Here is a 22,380-nt window from a genome sequence, read left to right as displayed (position 1 = left end):
GGGGTCGCCATTCTTTTTACTGCTTCCTTTTTGCATTACCGTGCTTCGGCAGTCATACACGTGACTTCCGTGTGTCGCGCCCGCTATCTAATGTTTACCAGGTACAGTGAAGTCCCTGTAATTCTAGCTCGGATATTTCGAAGTAACGGATAACTCAGAGTTATTTTCAGTCCCGTCACGACACGTGCCAGATATATAAATTCAAGAAAGCTCTCGGTATTTGAAGACAAATGCGTGAGACGGTTATTTCGAGGAGCATTTCCGTCTACGCCTGCCGCTTACTGCAGAAACATGACACCCGAACATAAACTCGAATTTCGGTCGAACGCTATGACGCACGCATTCGAGGCTTTTCTTTTCGTTTCGTTTTTTTTTTGTGTAATTCACAGTTTGTTGACGAAGCTCTAATATTTCTTGCAGTAATTCGAACCATTATTTGCCAAAAATCCTTTGTAAACCAGCACGTTTCCGACATGAGATAGTGCTTTTGTAAATTTACAACTTAGCTAAATTTATAATTTTTCGTCAGGTCATCGTTAGTCTACCCAATAATCGCATGATCTCATATTTATTGTTATATTGATTTATATTTACATTTATTTATGGTATTTACTTTATATTTAGGTAAAACTTGAGGTGGTCCCAAAGTTCAAGTCTGTCAAGGGGACCTCGATCCTAATAAACATAAAACTGAGAAGAGTAAAGCTTTACGTAAGCAAATAAATGACAGCGCAATAGGACACAACACATTATAATGTTATAATGTAAATAAAATTTGTGAATAAAAGTAGGGATTGTATATACGAGATGCGTTTTTTGCTTAGACCATACGGAATTCTTAAAATTCTACAGCTTTATAGCACAAAGCGGCAGTCATTACTCACACGAGAAATAGTAATGCATAATCGGCTAATTAAGAAAATCGCTAAATATTTTCTAATAATGACTTTATGACACATGTAGTTTACGAGCTGTATATAGCCAGTGAGCATCCGAGGCATATCCACTTGTCGCGAATACTGAGGATGGCAAGTTTCGAGATATGCGCCGTCGAACTGTCGGGAAAATCTCTGTTGTTCCACTTACTTTTTTAAAGAAAACACTGACGCAAAGAGGTTACCTGGACGCCAGCGTATATTGTCGCCGTATTCAGGAATTATTACCGGGTTTTCAGCGAACACTTTCAGATGTTTTTAGGAATTGCCTGTGGCAGATATCACAATTATAGTCCATGAGCTGGTCTACTCGAAAAGGCGGACATTATTACATGCACAAGAAACTGAGATGCATAATCGATTCATTGAAAAAATCACTAATTTTTTTTACTAATTACCGCATGGCACCATATTGCAATACATAAATTCTAGCCGGGGAGTTGACCTCGAATCGAGGCTACGCTCTTCAACGCAGCGAAGTCAGTTCCTCGAACACACTCAACTGGGCAAGCGTATTCCACAGTAAGTGTCACTAAAGCTTTCTATCTGAAAACCTGCGAGTGGCAGTAGCAGCGGAATGCACCCGCTCCATTTGCCCGTCTGACTGGAGTATTAAATATAGAGGGCGTAAGGGAGTTTTTTGCTTGAAGTCATATGAAAGCTGATTCCAAAACGTCGGGCCTATAAATTTGAACGTAAATTTCTCATACTTTATATCTTAAATAAGAGCAAAATATTGTTCCGTGAAACCCTTGTATGATTAGGGTTCGTAAAAGAAGAGTAGGTAGGGGGAGGGGGGTCAATATAGAGATCTCTATGTAGAATTTTATAAATAAATAAACGAAGTTTTTGCTTCAGAAGATAGCATATGGGTAAGATATTTAGGGATCCATCAAGTGGAACTGCATGTGTTCTGCTTTACTTAAATGTGACGAATCGGAGTGCTTGGTTTTACAAGTGTTGAAGATGTTGTACATTTGAAGTATGTTTTTCGCCATGATAACATGAAGTATCTGGGATGAGTGCGAATGAATACATAGTGAAAATCGCAATGAGAATGCAATGGGGAAAGTACCACCATGTTCTCATAGGAATTCTTAAACCAAACCCAACGTTAGGATGGCTTTTGCGTGGAGGTCAAATTTAAGCTTAGCATCTAAACATAGTACAAGAACTGCTATTTTATTACAGGGGAGCGGCACATGACCCGGGCGGGTTAAAGAAGGAACGGAATGAAGAAGGCGCCTGTGAGTATATGAACGAGCACAAACTGTGTTTTAGCGGGACAAGTGTGCGGTTAATTATAACGCCCCACATATAATGTTAGATTCTGCCGATCTGAACTTAATGTATATACGGCTTCATTCACACTCTCGTTGTGAGCATAAAGGGTAGTGGGCTCACGATATCGCGGTAGTAAAACAAAGGCAGGAAGGAATTTCATTAATATATGCAAGAAATAAGAGAGGGTCCAGCAGGGAGCCTTGCGGAACACCTGTTTTAGTAAGGTAGAGAACATAAGAAGGATCGCCAATTCGCACAATATGAAACTTGTTCGTGAGGTAACTTCAAATTAGATTATGTGCTGGACCGCGAATTCCTAGTTCCTCTTGTTTATGAAAGGGAAAAGTATGACTTATGGTATCGAAGGCTTCGCTGCGGCCAACAAATACTGAACCAGCAACATGACCCATATCTAAAGCGTACTAAGCATCGTCAGTAAGAGTAAGTAAGGCTAACCCCGTTGAAGAACCATGTCAGCAACCATATATCTGTTGCGTCAGAAGATTAAACTTATTAAAATAGCTTAGGAGACTTTTGCTATGTAGATTTTTCGATAATTTACTATAGAACGATAGCATACAGATGGGCCCGTAGTTTGACTTTAGTTGTGCTCACCCTATTTAAGCAAAAGGACGACTTTGTCGCTTTTTATATCATCCTGGAAAAACACTAGATTTAAACATACACTTCGTGATATGAGAAAGTACAGGAGCAACTATGCCTGCTACAGCACGTAAAAAGCTGTTTTAAATGTATTATTAGACAAGAACATGCCTTGTTTAGTTATGAGGACTTGTGAATGCATGTAAAATTATATGAAACGTAAGAAGTATCAGCAGGCCACTAAAGTTGGAGAACGGAAGACAAATTCGGGCTTTCTTTGGAAGAGCTTGTCGTCTCTTCATACTTTTCTTCGCTTGATTATGTACTGCAGGTGGGTAAACTTCCCAGAAAGATGTAATACGGGTGAATGAAAACTTTTTATGAAGATTCTATTGTAAGAATGCATTATCTGGGTAGCCATATCCACGTTTTAGACGAAGCCTCGTACAACACCAGTCAGCACAAACCTCGCACACCCATATACCGTGTTTCTCATAACGGCATAGCACCCGTCAGAAAACTTCCATCGACGATCGCGCCAGATTTACCTCTAGGCAATATAGCGAGAAACACTATACTACTAAATGAGTAATAATGTATGCAACTTCTTCAGAGATTGTAGGGTAAAAATAAAACGACTGGAAAGGTTGTGTTAATGCTAGATAAGGAAATTTCGGAACATGGTCATTATTCGGTTCGTTATGAACAAAAAAGTCGCAGTTTCGCCCGAAAGGCGAAGCACCAATTGCGATATCAGCTATACGAACTAGCGACATTCGTTTTATCGGCCGTATAAACTTGCAAACATTCGCTTACTGACTAAATTAACAAGCATGGTGTCAGCGCGCACAGGCAAGCAAAACGCATCACACTTGATGGCCGCGGATACTCTGTTTCAAGACGCTGACATAAGGAATCACGGCAGAAACAGCGAGTGAAGTGACCTTCGTGATGTCTATACCACTTCAACGCAAGCTGAGCAGCGAGAACAGAGCCTGCAAAATGGTATGAGCCATATGCAGAACGCACTTAAGGTAAGGCGCTAAGCACTCAGTTGCTACCGGAGTAGAACGCCGCTCCCCCACCCCCTCCCTCCCACGCTGCCTCCCCACTTTCCTTCCTTGCGCGCGGGAGATTGAGTCGCGATCGTTGGTTCACCCTGCGTGCGGTAGTGAAATATGCTGTTGCTGCCAGAGGACAACACCGCCCCTGCTTTCCCTCCCATCCCCCTCACCCCGGCCTTTCACGCGATCGAAGACGGCGCGTTTCCTCTGAGGTTTTCTCCAGTGCGCGCGTTAGATTGAGCCGCCATCGTCGGCTCCCCTCGCGCGTTCACACTCGCACATACAGCATACGGCGCGCGGCGACGGCGTTATCACCCTTGGACTTGATGGGGAACATCACGGCGGCGCCGACGGCAGAAATGCACATGGGGTGTCCATATAATTTCTATCGCAATAAAAGCGGCCAAGACCATTCACAATGCGCGAATTATCAGTTAATACGTGCGTACCAGCAATAATGTTAGAGATATTGTGATCGACCGATAAAACTGAAATGTCTTAATAAATTGCCAGGTTTTTCGTGTATCCCTTGTTATTCATTAATTAGTTCTCAAATTATCTTCTCTTTGCTTCTTTTGATATAGAAGTAAGTCTATTAGAATAAAGTACATATCGGGATTTTAGGGCTGTATTGAAAAGTTAACACTTCAATTTGTTGTGAAGTCTTTGTTCCATATTAATGTATTTCAATAAGCCATTCGTTACCCGTGGATTTCGAGGGGCCCTAAAAAAACGGGTACGTGATTTTGCAGTTGATGCATCTTTGTAAGTATTTCCAACTTCAGATATGCAGTTCTTGAAGGAGGTAATTGGAATGACGTCTGAATATACCACATACAAATCAATGCGCCCACTTTCGTCGATAAATATTATGTTGTCGAGTTCACAAATAGATTCCTTTCACGCATGCGGCAAGTTTATAGACTGAACAAGGATAAAGACAGCATGTTGATCTGTAATAGAAACCTCAAAAGCCCCTGAAAGTTGCTTTATCTTCAAATTGTATAAGATGGGTGGTCAATTAAAATTTTACTGCCTCCGGAAAGCATCTTGAAGGGACATCAACTAGACTTTCAAGTGCATGTCCAGTGATGCTGGTCGCTAATTTACTACACGTGTTGTGAGTAGGGTTCTCTGTATCTGTGTTCAAGTTTCCAAACAAGAGCATACTTTTATTTTCACCTATTAGTTGGAACAAAATTTCACCAAGCTGCGAGCGAAATTTCATATTATGCTACTATTAAATAAATAATGATTTCATAATATTATTTTATATTAGCGTGCTTGGTCCTCTACTTTTTTCGCTATATATTAATGATATTGGCAATATGATTAACACCCCAGTTCAAATCCGTCTATTTGCTGACGACTGTGTTTTGTTTATAGAATTTACCTGCATTAATGACCAATGTGACCTTAATTCTAACTTAGGCAATGTGTTGAAATGGTGGGAGCAATGGGGAATGCTTCTTAATGCAACTAAGTGTGTCTATCTCCCCATAACGCGCAAGAAAGTCCCCTTAGACTAAGCTTACAATTTGGCTGCAGCACCTTTACTGAAAGTAGCCTGCTGTGAATATATAGGTCTAACATTAACGAGTGACTTTTCGTGGAACTTGCACGTAAATACGATCTGCTGTGCCGCTTTCCGGAAACTGTGCCTTCTGCGCCACGGACTGCTCCGCCTAACGTTAAGCTAATCTCTTACTTTTCCTTAACAACTTGAGCATGTTTCCATAGTTTGGGACCCTCCCACAAAAATTGACCATTAAGAACCTAGAAAGAATTCTTAGAAGAGCAGTACGATTTATTTACAGTTAATTTAAGGCTACTGACTCCCCCACTGCATTACTAACCGCGAACGGCATTGAACTATTACAAATTCGAAGAAAGAAAAGTCGCCTAGAGTTTCTTTCAAGCTTAATTAATCATAAGCTAGCCTTAGACACCGCAAGATGTATCCCCTTTGATAAGCAGACCCACTCGACCCCACTACTCTCATTCTCTAACACCAATTTTCGCAGGGACTTACACCTTTCGGTACTCTTTTCTTCCCCAAACACTAGCTAACTGGAATAAACTAACTGAAGCATATCCCCAGCGCCCGTGAGCTATATACCATTTGTGTAAATAATGTTGGTATTTTCTGTATTAATTATAGTTGTATTGTAATCAAGTTAAATTGTTTCTTAATTGTCTACCTTGCGACCAAGGAATTTGTGTGAAACAACGTGTTACACGCTTGTTTCATCGTGTTTTTCTGTGTATGTAATCTTTTGTATTCTGCTCACCATGCTTCCTGCTTGGACTTCTTGTCCGCAGTATTTTACACATAAATAATAAATAAATATAGGAGGATATGGTGACTGATAAACTAATGCGACTGTATACCGTCTTGTGGTTACTAACAGACAAGAAAGTACTCTCGAACTCTAGCCTTACAGACTCTACGTTGGGATCTGAAAACGATATGTTGTAACACCGACAATATGGTGGATCCACAGCACCTACTATCATGGAAGTTACAGAATTTAGCTGAGTAATGAGTAATGTTAAAACATGCACGTCTTCGGTGGTGAGCCAGGTCTCAGGTCGACAACAGTAAAAGCATGGTTTACGAATGAGAAAAGGTCAATCATATCATCATAGTGTTTTTAAAGGCGACGAATATTGAAATTAATTAAATAATTATGTTTAGACGCCTTTTCAGCAAGAGTGTTCTTAAGTTCAGGGAAATAGTAAGAAGATATTGTGGTTTCGTAGAGCAATGCAAAAGTCTGGCGGTCACTTGACAATTACGGCAAGGTTTAGATTGTCTCCCATTACGTGCACCCGGCTCTCCTCAGTCTTCCTAGCCTTCATAAGCATGCTGTTTTCCTGTGACTGAAGCGGAGAGTTTTGGCATTCCAGGTGCCCCCCCCCCCCCGCCCTGCCCCTTCGACCACCGTCCCTTCCCCGCGGTTACCAACCAATGTCAACATTAGCGGAACGTTATCAATTCAATCTGGTATCCAGGGCCGCTATCTTGTACTTGTTCGAAAAGCCGACGTTCAATTTCGCCTCAAGCGACTGGACTAGATTGGCCTAGGCCGCGATATCAGCCCAGCCTGGACAATCGCGCGAGGCCAAATCGAACATCGGCTTTTCGAAAGTCTACAAGAGAGCGGCCCAGTGCAAGCTCTTTCGCTCGCCAGCAGTTGCGATCGGCATTTTCGTGCACTTCACTCCTTTCCATTTCCATTTCTACGTTAAAACATGATTATTATGGCTTAATAAGAAAGGGGTCGTGGCCACCGCGTGACCAAAAAATTGGCCGTGAGGCTTGGGCATGATTTAAGCGCGTTTAACGCTAGTGTAATGCGATAACTCGCCGATAGCAGTATATACATTTGTATCAACCCTATCAGCCCTTTCATGGCCCCATTGCTACAGTTGAGAAGATAGTATTCAACAAAAGTGGTACAAAATGGGCACTTCAAATCACCTTAAAGCGGGTGTACTCAGGCGCAACTACGACTTCTGTGTTGCTATGGTGTTCGTCGAAAACGACACGGGCCCTATTGGAAATAAGATAAGCACATTGAATGAATATGAAAAGGCGCCTTCTGACGCCGGGAGACGAAGCATTAGAGCGCGTTTGGTTAACCAGCCCTGCTTCAGGTATGATCTTGCACACGCGTTGGTTTTTCGCCGGATATGTATGAAGATATGCAACTCATAGGAGGAGGAGGAGTAGATTTTAATGGAGAGAAAGAAGGAGAGGTCGGCCTGGAGAGCGTGTCTCTAGCCTGCTACTCCTCACTGGGGAAAGGGGAAGTGGGAAATACAGGGAAAGGTAGGTGGCGGGTGATTGTGTTATGGTACAATGAGATACTATATACACGTTGTCCAATATGCGAATGCGCACTGTAGACGCAATACACGTAAGAGTAATCTTGTCCATACAAAAAGTAATCTTGTCACAAAAAGTTATTGCGCAAACACATTTCACACTGACTGCACGTCTCACAGCTTCTAGAGGCGATCGTCTAAACCAGTCTCACTTAAAAAGTTCAAGAGTGATTTTATGGCACGATGGGCACAGTAAACACTCCTCCACGCGCCCAAAAGCTTTTCTTCTGAAAAGGGGCGGGAGTCCAAGCTGTCAACTGTAGATTTAAGTGTTCTTCGTTCTGCCGCATATTGAGGGCACACGCAAAGTACGTGAGATATTGTCTCGACAGTGTGACAGACGCTACATTCAGGGTCCCGTGTTTGTCCAATCTTGTGAAGCTATCGGTTGGTGTATGCCACACCCAGCCGTAATCGATGAATGAGTGTTTCCTGGCTTCTTCGCAACCGAAGTGGAAGCCGGAATTGTAATCCAGCGTCAAATCTATGGAGGCGCTCTTGTCGATGTTCGGGGTTGTCCCAATGTCGCGCCGTAGAAGTTTTAAGGGAGGTATGGAGCAAGGCGTTAATGTCATACCGGGAAAAATGAATTTTTATAATAGTTCCGTCAGTGTGCGCCTGTTTTGCTTCTGCGTCAGCCTGTTCGTTTCCAGCTATTCCACAATGGCCAGGAATCCACTTTCCTCGGCCAGGAAAGGGAGGAATGCTGAGAGGAAGCGCGCCGTCCTCTCTCGCGCGCCAGGCACCCAACTTTGCGAGGCGCCGAGGGGAGGTCGTAAGGCCCCTTAGAGGGCCGGTGCTCTGTCCGGCTGCAACTGCGCATGTGGCGGCTGCGCACGGTCGTGCTGCCGTATCTTGAGAGTAACTTGAGAGCGATGTGGGCTTTGGGGGAAGAGTCTAGGCAACGTCGCGGCCCGTAGCTTTGTGCGTGCTGTGTGTCCTCGGCGTTTGCGTTGCGTAAAAGTTATAGACAGTTTTTTCCGCGAGGAGGAACGTAGCCTCGAACTAGCGCTCCGCGCCGCTCTCCTCCTGGCACTATAGTATGTGCGGATTCCGTTTTCTGTCAGCGGCAGCTTGGAAAGGTGGCGGTTTAATTGCGAATTAGTGCGATCCTAATATGTTATGTCTGGGATTTCTGCGATGTCAGATGACTCAAGGTCGACGGACTACCACTCTGCTGTATTCGGCTGCAAAAAATAACTTTCGGAAGCGAGCGTGAAGTGCAAATTCAGCCGCGGCAACTTCGCTGACACCGGCGCTGCGATAGCGTCCGGTTTGTAGTGCTCGATGCCAGGACTTGATGCCATCGCGTGCATGTTCGGAAGGTTTTGTTTCCAGTGAGTGCATGGCGACGACCTCGGAACTCGGCACCCATGACCAAACTGGAATATGAAACCAAGGTGTGTATTCGAGTCGGTCAACTATTGCGAATGGATGAAGTTAACTATTTCTTCGTGCATGCACATTATATTTATTCTGTTAAAACGTGTTCTAAGATTATCATGCTTGGCAACCAACGTTCTGGTGGAAAGTTGACCGAGGAGGTAGTATGAAAACAGTACGAAGCAATGCTTACCGTGTGCCGGCCGCAGGCACGTACCCAAGGGGTGGCCCGGGAGGGCCCGAGCCCCTCCCTCCACCCCCCCCCCCCAAAATGGAGGACAATTCCGAAGTGAAGGGCAATTCCGTGTGTTCTGAATGACGCTGCTGCAGCTATCATTCAAGCCGCCTAACGTATAGCCACTTCTCTGCTGTGGTTACGTAGGTGTTTTTCTAACCTTCCGCGGTGGGCGCAGTACGTGTAGAATCGCAGCTTCCTGGGCCATACGCGGTTGTACGCGACTGGCAGCCACGCATCGTTACGTAACTTCCCAAATAACAATACGAGTCGATTGTGGCACTTAACTTGTTAGAGCAGTAAACGAGGGACCTAAAATAACTGTGACTGCTCCGCAAATATATATTTCTGTACAATTCTTCCAAAGCTAATTGAAAAAAATGCTACTCTAATCGGATACAACTTAAGTCTGCAATGAAGCCCCGCCCACGCCCTTATAACCGCCAGCCACTGTTCCTCCGCGAGGCTGCAAATAATTCGTACTACAAACTTTTCTGTAACCCAAATAAGGCGGTAACTACAAAAATAAAATTATTACCGCGTAATTTTCCCTCGCCTATTATAGTGAACTAGCGAATGCCTAATTCTTTATTGAACTGAAATAACATGCTTGCTTCGCTACAACTATTTGCAGGGTGTCTACCAACCGGAAGAAACCGGGAAAACCGGGAATTCCCAGGGATTTTGGGTAGTCTGGAAAGCTCAGGTAAAACTCAGGGTATTTGTGCCTCTATCAGGGATAATTAGCTGTAATTTTATTGAAAGGGTCGAAAGTCGCGGTAATGCTGGCTTGAGTACAGACAGGAATCGTAATGAATCGTCTTTGACGCCCTGTCGTCGGCTGGAGGAGTTGCCAGTGTGCAGTCAACGACCGTCTTCTCGGATTCCCAATAATTTGGACGGCTTCACGGCACCGCCACCCCGTACCGCATTGAGTCACTGTGTCAGAACGTCTGAAATTTTCGGACGCAAGAACTCTTTGCCGTCCAATTTTCCGGACGTTTTGCCGTGACCGCAGATCCAAAATGGCATTAATCCAAGCCACCACCGCTGCCATTTGATTACCTCGCCGCCTCAAACCGGCGCTCTCGCACACGGGTCCGCTGGCAACCATAGCCACTACTGCGGCAACGTTAGTCCTAACTGCTTCGACGTTAGCTATGAAACTTCTTGCCGTTGGGTGCCGTGTTTTTTTTTTTATTGAAAGAACTCGCTGCTGTCAGCAATGGCACGGACTCTTTGTGGTCCTCGCGATTTGCTTAGAAGCTTGGAAAGCACGGTGCGCTGCATAATGCCGGTTTCTTAAAGTCAGCTTTGCCTCGATACAGAAATGTTACTTGGTGAAGCATACACACAAGTATTGCAGTGAAGCATAACAAGCGTGGGAAGGGCCTATTGCCACGGGACACAGTATATATTCCTTAATTATACACACGTGCACCCGGTATTTCCTGTCACAGAACGAGCACCGATATACCTAATACGTGTACCTACAGGCATTCAGAGCGTTTTCGAATGTGCCTGTGGTGGTTTGAGCCCCTAAGGGCAGTAAATGACATGCATTTATTTTTTCCCACTCGCCGATTTTTCGGGCGTTCTCGCGGCCCCTAGGGAGCTCGAAAAATCGGACGTGGACTGTGCAACTGACCAAGAAGATGTTTCAAATTGTCCGCGGGGCGAACGAGTAGCGGAAGGAGGACAAGAACAGAAAGGACCTACGCATTGAGGAATGAACGGAAAAATAAGCGTGCTGCCGCCGTATTGAAAGAGCTTGAGCTCAAAAAACGAAGTGTTGGCTGATGCGGAGATGCAGGTGTCCCTCATCCAAACCAAACTAAACTCTTTAAAGCAGTGAAACACAGTGCTAAGGCGTCGTGCCCGGGCTGCGAGTATGTCAGGACAGTTGAGGTTGACTTACGAGCTGTTGAGAAAGAATTTCAATTGTGACAAAGTTCGGGCTTCGTACCACTAAGCTTGCTATCAGTTGATAGAAATAGTTCATATTCGAAAATATTTGCTTCTGTATGCAGCTCCTTCTTATTCGTATTTGAGAATGTCCGACTCCATTTGCAATTTTTTTCGAAGACATTTTATCTGCTGGGCATTTTTTAACCCCTCCCTTCTATTCTCTTTTTGAATAACATAAACACTACTCCTTAGTATTCAAATTGGATTAAATTGCTTTTTATATGCTTATTAGAGAGTGACAGCATCCGGCGATATGGTTTCAGGCCGTCTTGACATAACACATAGTTCTGCGTCACTCAGGGAATTGTGCAAAGGCACCCAGGAAAAACCTGGAAAACTCAGGGAATTTGGAAATGTCAACTTGGTAGACACCCTGATTTGTTGCGAAGTTTCACTTCAGTTGGCAGTGAAGTTTCGTGCGAAATGCGCAATCTCCATACATTTTGTCCACGTCTGTTGCACACCTCATTGCTTCTGCCGATGAAAAGACTCTTCAAGAACAGCAGACGCTCCGGAGGTGTCAAGTATGACGCCATGTTGAAAAGTACGCATGACGGCGATTTTGTTTGCTTTTGTGATTGGCTGGCGGAGTAACACAACTCCGCAGGGTCCGTGTGCCTTTGTTGCCAACTGCTGTTTTTTAAGTTCTATTCTACTGAAGTAATCTTTATTTTACACTTTCGGGAGGCTTCTTTACTTGTTCTTGGCAGTGTTCTTCCTGCGCTTCTTTGCTGCGCGAGTCCATTTGATGTGGTTCTTTGTTTGCCAAGTAAAGGAGCTGTATCGCACAGGTGTACCTGTAAACTACACCGTATTTAACTTCTCTTTTGTGGATTTACGCGTTTTTTTGCGAATTTTGGGCGTTATTCACATTTGTACTAATGAAGGTACCACCCCCCCTCATTAACACAGAAAAGTTACCACGGGTTGGGCCCCCCTCGAAAAAGAATCCTGGGTACGTGCCTTGCCGGCCGGCCCTAGTTCACATGGGCTCTCCCGTGCTACAGCATCCCGCCCGCAAGCTGTCGACGCCGCTCATCGCGCACTGTATTACTGCAGAAAATAAAGTTGCTGTTGCAACGAGTAGTTGTTCGTTTTTCAGTTCTCTTGAGTAGGCGAGGTGCCTCTGCACGCACAGGCACCATTGGAGACCTAAGAGTGCGCATAATCTTTCAACGTGTCGCGTGTGTCTGGTTGATCGTGGCATATTCGCGGCCACTATCATAAGCGAATTTTCTCCATGTTAACAGCCGTTTCGATCGAGTTGTTTTACAGTTCTTTATTTTGTAAAGCCCGGGTGTCAGACAAACGATGTTTAGAAAATCGTACAGCGAAAATTTTAGGAGCACGAAAACTAGAAAAACTTGTTTTCTCAAAGCTTCGTGGTTAGGATGCACGCTGGTGGGGCACAACGCGTGACGCATGGAGATACCTCTGATTGTTGTCGCCTGAGTGATACCTTAATGGAGTTCAAGGCTAGACATACAATAACACGTTACATGTACGCGTTACGTATAAACAATGTTCAGACTTGCCTCGCCTCCTCTTTCGATCGTGGGCAGAACTGCGAAAGCGCCTCTAGGCTAGTCCCCGTTCGATATTGCGGAAGCTAAAAGCTTAGGGACGACACGCTAAGTTTCCCAATCCAAACAACTTGTTGACACCTCTAGCGAAAGCGCGAAAACTTGCCACTCATCGTCAACACCACATTCGCCGTGCACCCTCCAGCGCGATCCCACATACTAATACACGGCGCCGGACGATAGACGGCGCTGTGATCGCAAAATGGCGGTGCCCTCAATACAACGGTCTATAGACAGCACGAATTTCACTTCGCCCCCTGCTGCTGCCGCATTTCCTCACGCGAGCGTTTTGACAGCGAGTGTCCACAGTCATCGAGTGTGATGTGTTTATGCTTGCTGCACGCCCTGACACCATCCTTATTAATTTACTTAGCAAACGAATGTTTAGAAGTTGATACGGCCGATAAAAGTGCTATTCTTAGTTCGTATGGATGTCTTCTCATTTTCTATGACGATTGATGCTTCGCCTTTCGGGCGAAACTGCGTATTTTTATCGCACATGAATGCAGAAAAACGGAGGCTTGAATGACGCGTTGCTGCACGACTGCGTTGGCTGCCGACATCCTGAGGATGGAGTAAACAAAACTCAGGCTATTTATCTATAGTTATACACGTACTCCCTCTGAACTTGAATGAACACAAACCCTTTGTTGTCCGCTTCAGTGTTTTGGAACAGCTCTGGCGTGATACAAAGCACTTTTAACGTTTTGCGCAGCTTGGCGCAGCAAGTCACAACAGCAATTTGCCACAACTGGCGCACCTGTACTACCCCTGAACTCGTTATTTAAACTAGGTGCAACATGTGGAAGGAAGTGTGTTGCCTCCAGCGACGACGATGAGACCCTTCTCACAACCGGTTCGACCGAAAAGGCATGTCGCTTGTGTAGCACTATGATTAACCAGAAGCAGCAAATTTGATCTATGGCTGCCGAAGTCTGGAACAGCTCAGTGTATAATTTGTCTGCTTTGTCAGTACAATAGACTTCCATTAATTCGACTCCAGTTATACTTCGATATTTCGATTAATTCAATTCCAACCGAAGGTCCCGGCCGTCGCCCATTCATTTCTATGGGCCTGAACTTCCGTTATTTCGATTTCAAAATTGGCATTTACCAGTTAAATTGAACTTTACTGGTCAGCTTTGCCGCAATATAGACCTATTATGCAATGAAGCACACCAAGGGTGGAAAGGTTTCACTGTGAGGGGACATAGTACGCGTTTCTTAATTATGCAGGCATTCACGCGCTGTCTCCGGTCACAGCACGAGCATCTAGACACCTAATAAGCATACTGGCAGCCATTCAGAGCTGTTTCCAACGTTGCTGTGGCGATCTGAGCCCTCGTTTTGTCCGCCATGCGTGTCTAGTATATGGTATCGTTAAGGGGACCTAGTAGGCTTTCCTTAAATATACGTGCGCGCAGGCGCCGTACGCTGAGAAGCGGGGAGAAAAAAAAAACCATCTGTATTTTGGAAAATCTAGCAGAACGTAAGGTGGTGAGTTTAAAAGATTCACAGTCGAGGACACGTTTAGAGCCAACAAAAGAGCGGAAGCCTTTCTAAAACTTCGAAGGCCTGCCGGCAACCATATTAGGCGTACAGTGTGCGCAAATTAAGGAACCTGCTATGTCCCGTAACAGTGGCACAGGTTTCCGTTTAATATGCTTGATCGCATAATACTACTGTATTACAGCGAAGCTAACTTTAAAGGCAAATACTGCCGAGTGAATCAATGGCATGTTCCGGTGGGGGTTATTTTTTTCGTATTGTTTAATTCGACTCGCCGGGGAATTCGACCAGATTGGTCGGTGTCGTCAGGATCAAATCAACGGAACTTGACTGTATAAAAATGCAAGACAGAAGATGGCTTTCTTACTTTTACCGAGCTATAATTATTAGTGCAGCCCAATAATTAGTAATCAGCTTGTACATTCATTGACAGTTTATAAGAAATGAGGTACAGATGCCATTTCGACAGATCTATACCTCCCCCTATGTCAATATCGCTGCAAGAAACAACAAAAACAAACTTCAAAATCGTATGTGCATTTTATTTCCTGTAGACCACAGAAGTTGCACATTGCATTCATTCGAAGTAAAGCAAACGAGAGAACAATGAATCACATTACAAACAAGTCTGCAAAAAATGTATGTGAAGATAGCAGATCACAAGATGTCACAATGTCCCCAGTAAAATTATCCTCCAGTGGGGCAGTTTGTAATGCTTTCTTCTTTATTGAGATCTTGCACTTCAGACGCTTTTCAAGCGAAAAAGGAAAAATAATGACAAGACAAAAGGAGGAGTAAAGAAAGAAACAGAAATAAAGATCATCTCTTCATGCTAAAAGCATAGAGACCTCTGGAAATAATTTACAAAGGCTTGCGCACAGCTTTGAACGGGTAACGCATGAAAGATGCGTGAACGTGAAAGAAAAAAAACATGAAATAGAGAGGTGAAACATTCCCGTTCGTGCACTGCACTTCCAACTCGGGATGTGCCACACAAACATATAAAAAATTTTGCTTTGTATAAATATATGTAAATCTTCTTTGGAAGACAAACAGATTAAGGCACTGCTTCCACAAGGTTTCGGTATGACAAAATACTGGCGGCACACTTCCTTAATACTTTTTGTACACTGCACTTTCAAGAGAAGCATTCAAGTTGTTGGATAAAGTATAAGTTATAGCAGGGACGAAATAATTGGTTTCGACAAGTGTTATGATTGAGACACCATTTATATGGACAACAACACACTGTAGATGCCTGTCGCCCACTGCAAGATATATATTGAGGATGTCATTCACATCACATGAACAACATGGAATCATCATTAACAGAAAATTCACATCCACTCTTTTTTTGTGAAATTCAACTACACTGAGAAAAATGCACAATTCTAATATAGCTTCTGTCCTAAGTCATCTCATGTCCTATATTTATTCCTGACCTCTAATAAATGCCGCAAGACGTATCGAGCTATGTTACTAATAAAATACATTCATGAAGTAAAAATTTGATGCTCATAATATACATGTATTTATGTACAAGTTTAACCAAGTCGCAACGTGATGGGCACCATGAAAATACAAGAAGGTAATTGCTGTCATCGACAGGCAGGTAGTCAGGATTATAAGCACAAGAAAACAAATGACAAAATGTTGATGTCATGTGCAACAAAACAGAAAACTCCCAAGAGCAAACAGATGAGACAGTGAAATACTTTGGCTTTTTGCTGTATCTTCTTGCTTGGTACGCTTCAACAAGAAAAAAAGAACACTTCTTGTTCATGACTACAATAACGACTGCGTGACTAATGCACTATAAAACAAAGATAAAAGACAAAAAAAGGTACTTGGCAACATTGAGCTTTAATAATAGTTTTTGCTTAGGATAAAATAATGAGCTTTCCTTTAAGCTGTTTACACATCATGTGCTCAAGTGCATAGTGCCACATTTCTCAGAGATAAAGATTACTGAAGAAATCAGAATGCTGCCTCATTAAAGAATGTGGCTACAGCTACCACTATAATAAACTAAGGACTTTTTTTACCCAGCCATTTGAAAGCAGAAGTCACACAGACTTTTCAGTTCACAAATTAATTCAATTCACTTCTTAGGCTATGGTTACTGAGATGACGGCTGCCATAGCCAATTAGGAACATAAAGAATTGTGTTTCTGGCCAGATTGTTCACTTAAATAAAAACACGATATTATATAAACTGAACAGCTGAATCCCAGAAAGAACTTCAACTTCTCACAATGCAGCACACCCTTGATACACCTCACTCAATTTTGTAAAGCCATACTACCAAAATTTTGTCATCTGTGCAGAAAAATATAGCCAGAAGTATTGCGCAAACATTACACGAAGCACTTTAGGCAAATGAAGGCATAAAATTGAAAAACAGGACATGTAATAAAGATTTGACTTCGCATGATACTGGGAATATCTTTCCCTCTGGGCACAATGCTTGCAGGGAGTAACTGCAATTTCACCATCAACACTCATTGCATAGTGCACCGCTGTGGTGCTTTGATGAAATGTTAATTGCCATTAAGACAATTTCCTTAAAAAACAAAAGTATTAACATCTCAGCAATAGGGTCAACCTTCCAACATAGACAAAAATACAAGAGCCACTGAAGTTGACAGCTGGCAAGTGCTGTCTCCCTGCTACACATCAGCAGGAGGAGGATTTGATGGAAGTGTGAATTGCTTGAGCAAGGCTGATGCTTCAACTCCATGTGAGACAAAGGTAACCTCTGTATTGCAGGCAGCGGGGTACAACGACCACCAGCGATCCTTATGCTTTAATACGTCTAAGAAAAGGCTCTTAAAGTGCTTTCTGTGTTTTTAAAATGTTTGTGCTTTCACAAAGAGTCTCTTGTCTTGTAGCACTCGTCAGTTCACCACACACGCACACACACACTGGGTGAGCAGGAATCTGTCCAGCGAGTCCGCACTGTAGAACACGTCACCAACACCACCTATGATGAGCTCAAATCACGCGAGAGACACCAAATCGAACAAAATCCAGCATCAAAGCTGATTGGCTCAGTCTTCATCCTTCTTTTCAGGTTTCAACTCAACCATAGCATGTAGCTCTTCAGGCGTGTAGCCCAGCAACGTCTGCAGGTCGCACACGAAGCGGTACACATAGCGCTTGCCAGCTGTCTTGTGTATTATGTTTTTGTCATAGTAGTAGCGCAGGCCTCGGCTAAGCTTCTCATAGTTCATTTTGGGCTTGTTTTTTCTGACCCCCCAGCGCCGGGCCACTTCATCCGGGTCTGTCAACTTGAACTCCCAGCCATCGCCTGTCCAGCTGATGAAGCCTTGGCAGGATTTGTCAGTGAGCAGCTCAAGTAGGAACTGCCAAAGCTGGATCGGGCCACTTCCTGTGAGAGGATGAACAAGATGAGAACAGAATTAAGTATCATCATTGGGCTATATTACCAAATTGTTAGGCAAAAAAGCATTAGTTTTGAGGGAATCATGTTGTAAACTTAAATTACTATCCATAAAACCGACGGCATTTTACTGCTAGTGGGTGACAGCATTTAATTATATGAGATGTATTATTTGAGGGCCCATCCCAATATGAAATAGTCCACACTTGTTTCATATCTTAAGTGAGCTCTGTCTTGTTCAATATTCCCTTTGCAGAATTTTTATCGCATAATGAGTTTAAATTTATTGCATTCTTACTCCTGTAAATTTTGCTTTTCGATTACACTGAGGAAGTAATGCTCATGCGAATCAGAGCGCGATTGCTTGGAATAACCTAATTATGTCACCTCGAGCAATTATTAGTTTTTGCAAAGGGGAGAGGGGTGGCTCTGTCCAAGTCACCCTTGAATGTGGTAGAATCATGCATTGAAAACACAGCAATGGGCCGACTGGAAGCAGTCAAAGTTGCTGTCATGCTATTGCTATAGGTATAGCAGTAGAAAGTTACTATGAAAGAAGCTGAAAACGTGCAAACGTACTAGTCTTTGTGAGATCAGTACAACCATGAGCACCTATCAGTGCAAGAAAATTGGCAATAATTAAGCGCATACAAGCAGTGGAATAATTCCAGAAGAAAGACTAGCACGTAGTACTATAAGTAACGAGTTCTGAACTAAATGTTACCCAAACTTCTCTTGCATTTAGAAACCACATGCATAAAAGGGTATATACAGTTCTGTGGTTTCTGTGCACTAAAAAAGCTTGGTGATGGAATACCGGTGAGCTTGATCTCTGACATTATCAACTATTGATATTATATTATTAGCATTCTTCATTACCTGAGGCTATTGACAAGACAATATTGCTTTTGTTCACAGCACACCCAAATTTATGATAAGAGCTTTGAAAACTTAAACCATGTTCTGAACAGCATAAAAATTTTAGTCATGAATTGCTAGAACTTCATGACACAATACGAGTTAGCATGACGGTTGAAGTGACTCAGTCTGTTGCTATATTCCAGACCAACTACAGTGATATGAACATCGATGGATGTGCCTTGATGTCAAATGTTTGGTAAGGTCAAAATCTTTAAGCTATCAAATTTATGTAGCGCTAGCACGTCTCTACGATCCCTATGGAATCAACAGCATCCTTCTGAGCCACTTCAATACCATTCTGTTTACTGTGGAAGCAGCAAGCAACAAGGAGAATTTACAAGCAGGAATGCCAAAGGTAACAACAAAAAGTGAGAAATGCTTTGAAAAGCAGAGCCAAGAGCAAAGCTCATCCATGTAGCATTCCACATTAAAGCCATGCACAAAAGCAACAGGCCTTCAAACACTGCAATAGTCAAAATGCGAAGCTAGGAGTTGGGTCATGCCCGAGTAAGGATATATATTACACTTTTAAGTTCTTCATTGCATTATTTTTGCACATCTATAAGGGGAGAGTCTTAAAATATTTCTGGCATTGCAAAAATAAATATCTGTAAAGCGAAAGAAGTACCCTAAGCAGCAATCTCTGTTCAAGATAACTGATATATATTTTTGCTCTCAAAAGATGAAGCACCAGCAGAAACAGCACACCAATGACAGGACAAGGCGCTATTTGTAACTGTTTATTGAGGTAAAAAAGTGGCCGAATGTATAGCCATGGGGGCCGCTTTTGACCTCAATAAACATTTGCAAGTAGTGCCTTGTCTTGTCATTGTTGTTTCGTCATTGGTCTGCTGTCTCTGTCAGTGCTTCATCTTTTGAAAGCTATCAAACAACTAGCCCCACAACGTGTTCTATTTTTGCTCATGACCTCAAGCCCAAATTTATGCACAAGCACATGGTTTTTGACGCTGGTGAGCACACCTTAAATCATTTACATTTCACATGTGGTGCATATGTATTCACTCATAGAGAAGCTACTGTTTTCTCTGTCCAAATATACTATCTTGCAGGCACACGAGTTACAATGATGTCCAATATTACAATGCAGATTTCGAGCTAAGTTCACAACATAATGTGCAATAAAAGATACTCTTGAGGAAAACTTGATTGTATGCTTAGGTGAGTAGCTATCATAGTTGAACAAATTAATGCCAGTGGTACAGAAAACGTACCTTCATTGTAATCTTGAAGATAACTTCATTGCAAGACAAAGACGACATCCCTTTTTTTCAAATATAACAGACCAACTACTATCCCTATCCCTACCCATTTAAGCACCACCCTGTGTAATCAGTTGCAATTGTCAGAACCCTCAATGTGTTTCATGGCGACGATTAAGTATGTCGCAGTTATCTTCAGTGGCAGCAATAATTTACTAAGAGACGCAATTCCCTCATGGGTGCATATAAACATATTCCAACAAGTACAGCGCACTTGCTTTACCGCGAGTGTCACGCACAGAACCCTCCGATTGAGCATGGGAGATTAGTCATAGAAGTGCAACATGGATGAGTTTCTCTTGTCTGATAAGCAGAACAATTACCACAAATCAAGTAATATTAGGAGATAAAATCTGGGGTAGAAGCACCCCCTAACGGTATCGCTTCCACGGGCAAGCAGAACGGTGAGGGTTAGTCCAAGGACACACCAGAATAACCTGCTAAAACGGCCGCTTGGATGACAGGCTTGCTGTCGCCGCCGCCGACAAGGTGCGATCGCTGCAGCGCGCCGGAACTCAGGTGGCCCAGAGGACCGTCGCCGCGAAGCGCGTGCAGGGGCCCGAATGACGACGGGTGGTGGTGGTGGTGGGGCGGAGGGACGCCGCCGTTGGCTGCGGCCGCGGCCGCGGCTGCAGCTGCCACGCCGTTCTGGTGGGCCGCGGCGGCGGCCGCCCAGTGGTCGGCAGCGCTTTGGACGGCCGTGGGGACCGTCTGGAAGGGTGGCTCGTAGTGATGCGCGCCCGTGTAGCGCTCGGGGAGGCCCATGTCGTGGTGGGAGTACCTCGCTGCAGTCGGGCAAAGGAAATGCCGAAGAAGACATCAGGCACCCAGCATGTGACGGGAGAAACGAGAGCTTGACTTAGGAAGGGTAAAAAATTGGACACGGGGTCAACCGATCAAGAACGCTGCATAAAGTGTCACTAAAGAATTAAACTATGTTAGTTTAGTCTAGCGACATTATATTTTCAATAATCGATCTGCGCCTATATGGGGAAAACACATTGATTATTATCGAAGGAAACGAAGGGTATTCCTTTTTTAATGCGTAGGTTACTGGTACGCTGTTCTTACTAGTTTTCGCGTGCTTGGGTCCCATATTCTGGTTCAAATTAGTTCATAAAACTCACGTGGTTGAGTCATCGGTTACCTTAGAATGCCACGGAGCCCTTCTTCAATGATACACTAGGTACTATCCTCGAACAGGTGCTGTCTACATCTCACGACATTACAAGGAGAGAGCGCGGGAACTATACAAGCCCGTGTTTCGTTTTTGCGTCTCTTCTGGCTTACCAAGTCTCAGCTCACAGTAACATTGACTCTTCTAATATTAAATAAGCTTAGTTTACCCATTCAAGTCAACTTTTCTTTTAAGTTTCCCTTCAGTCCAAATCGCAAGAAAGCAGGCGTGTACGAAGTTGGGCAACGATATTCCTGGTATAAGGGAGCTATCAGCAACATATTCCTCATCATTTACGATACGTCGCTCTCATGATCAAGGTACGGAAGATAATGACACCCACAGTTGTTGGTCAGTCGGCTTACACTAGGGTAGGCCAATGATAACAATGGTGTCACTTACGTCTGGAATACTCCTTGCTCGTCGTGTAGGTGGGCTGGAACTTTGATTCGTGTACGACGGCGGACGTGGAAGGGTAGAACTCGGGACTCGAGTCCAAATAGGGCGGGTGCGACTGCGGCGTTTCGAGGCCGTACTCCTGGGACTCGTCGTAGGAGTTGTGGCCACCGAGCGCCATCTCCTCCTGGTTCATGTCGTTCAACGTATGAAGGCTCTCGCTTATGTGGTTGTAGCCTCCTGGACAAATCGAAAGAACATCGTTGTTGCGGGACAACATAACACTGATGTTATCTGCAGATTACCAGGCATACAAAATACAGTTGCACATTTTAATAAAGTTTAGAATGGGGTTCTCAGTCATATAAAATGACTTAGAAGACTGAGCAGAACCACGGGCTCTAATTTTGTCGCGTAACGTCGAACAATGAAGCCAATCAATGCAGGGGGAAGTAAACGCTTCCTTTTATGAGAGAATTTTCAAATTAATGACTGAGAAGTAAGCATACGGTAGTTTTGAGACTATATTTAAAACAAAAGAAAATTAACTAGAAATGAATGTGGAAGAAAAAACAACTTTGCCGGCAAGGGGGGCCATACGAACAACTTCGCCACGTAAGATGCTCAGTGCATTTGCATTTCCATGTACATATATACGCACTTCCTCTACTCTTCACATATGGCACAGACTGTTCCACTGGATATGGTTCTCGACTCGGCCATTGCGATAATGTGTGCAGCCAATGCG

At 43.7% G+C, this 22,380-nt stretch overlaps 1 protein-coding gene across 7 annotated transcripts in view; it reads right to left on the bottom strand.

Moving 5' to 3' along the window:
• Positions 1 to 14,976: 14,976 nt before the first annotated feature.
• The window catches only part of pnt (ETS transcription factor pointed), a 206,586-nt gene continuing 199,182 nt past the window's right edge, over positions 14,977 to 22,380 (bottom strand). For 6 of the 7 annotated variants that reach the window (XM_075691874.1, XM_075691876.1, XM_075691880.1 and 3 more), the window contains 3 exons: positions 21,639 to 21,872; positions 20,488 to 20,844; positions 14,977 to 17,846 (listed from right to left, as the gene is read on the bottom strand). In XM_075691874.1, coding sequence (XP_075547989.1) covers positions 17,506 to 17,846; positions 20,488 to 20,844; positions 21,639 to 21,872 — 932 coding nt within the window. In that variant the 3' untranslated portion in view covers positions 14,977 to 17,505. The remainder of the gene's footprint in view (positions 17,847 to 20,487; positions 20,845 to 21,638; positions 21,873 to 22,380) is intronic. The other variant, XM_075691875.1, reaches the window with a different exon arrangement.

Source organism: Dermacentor variabilis, chromosome 5, assembly GCF_050947875.1.
Source record: "Dermacentor variabilis isolate Ectoservices chromosome 5, ASM5094787v1, whole genome shotgun sequence".
Classification (NCBI taxonomy): Eukaryota; Metazoa; Arthropoda; class Arachnida; order Ixodida; family Ixodidae; genus Dermacentor; species Dermacentor variabilis.
The sequence above is the reverse complement of the archived record's forward strand: the minus strand, read 5'-3'. Positions and strand labels throughout refer to the sequence as shown.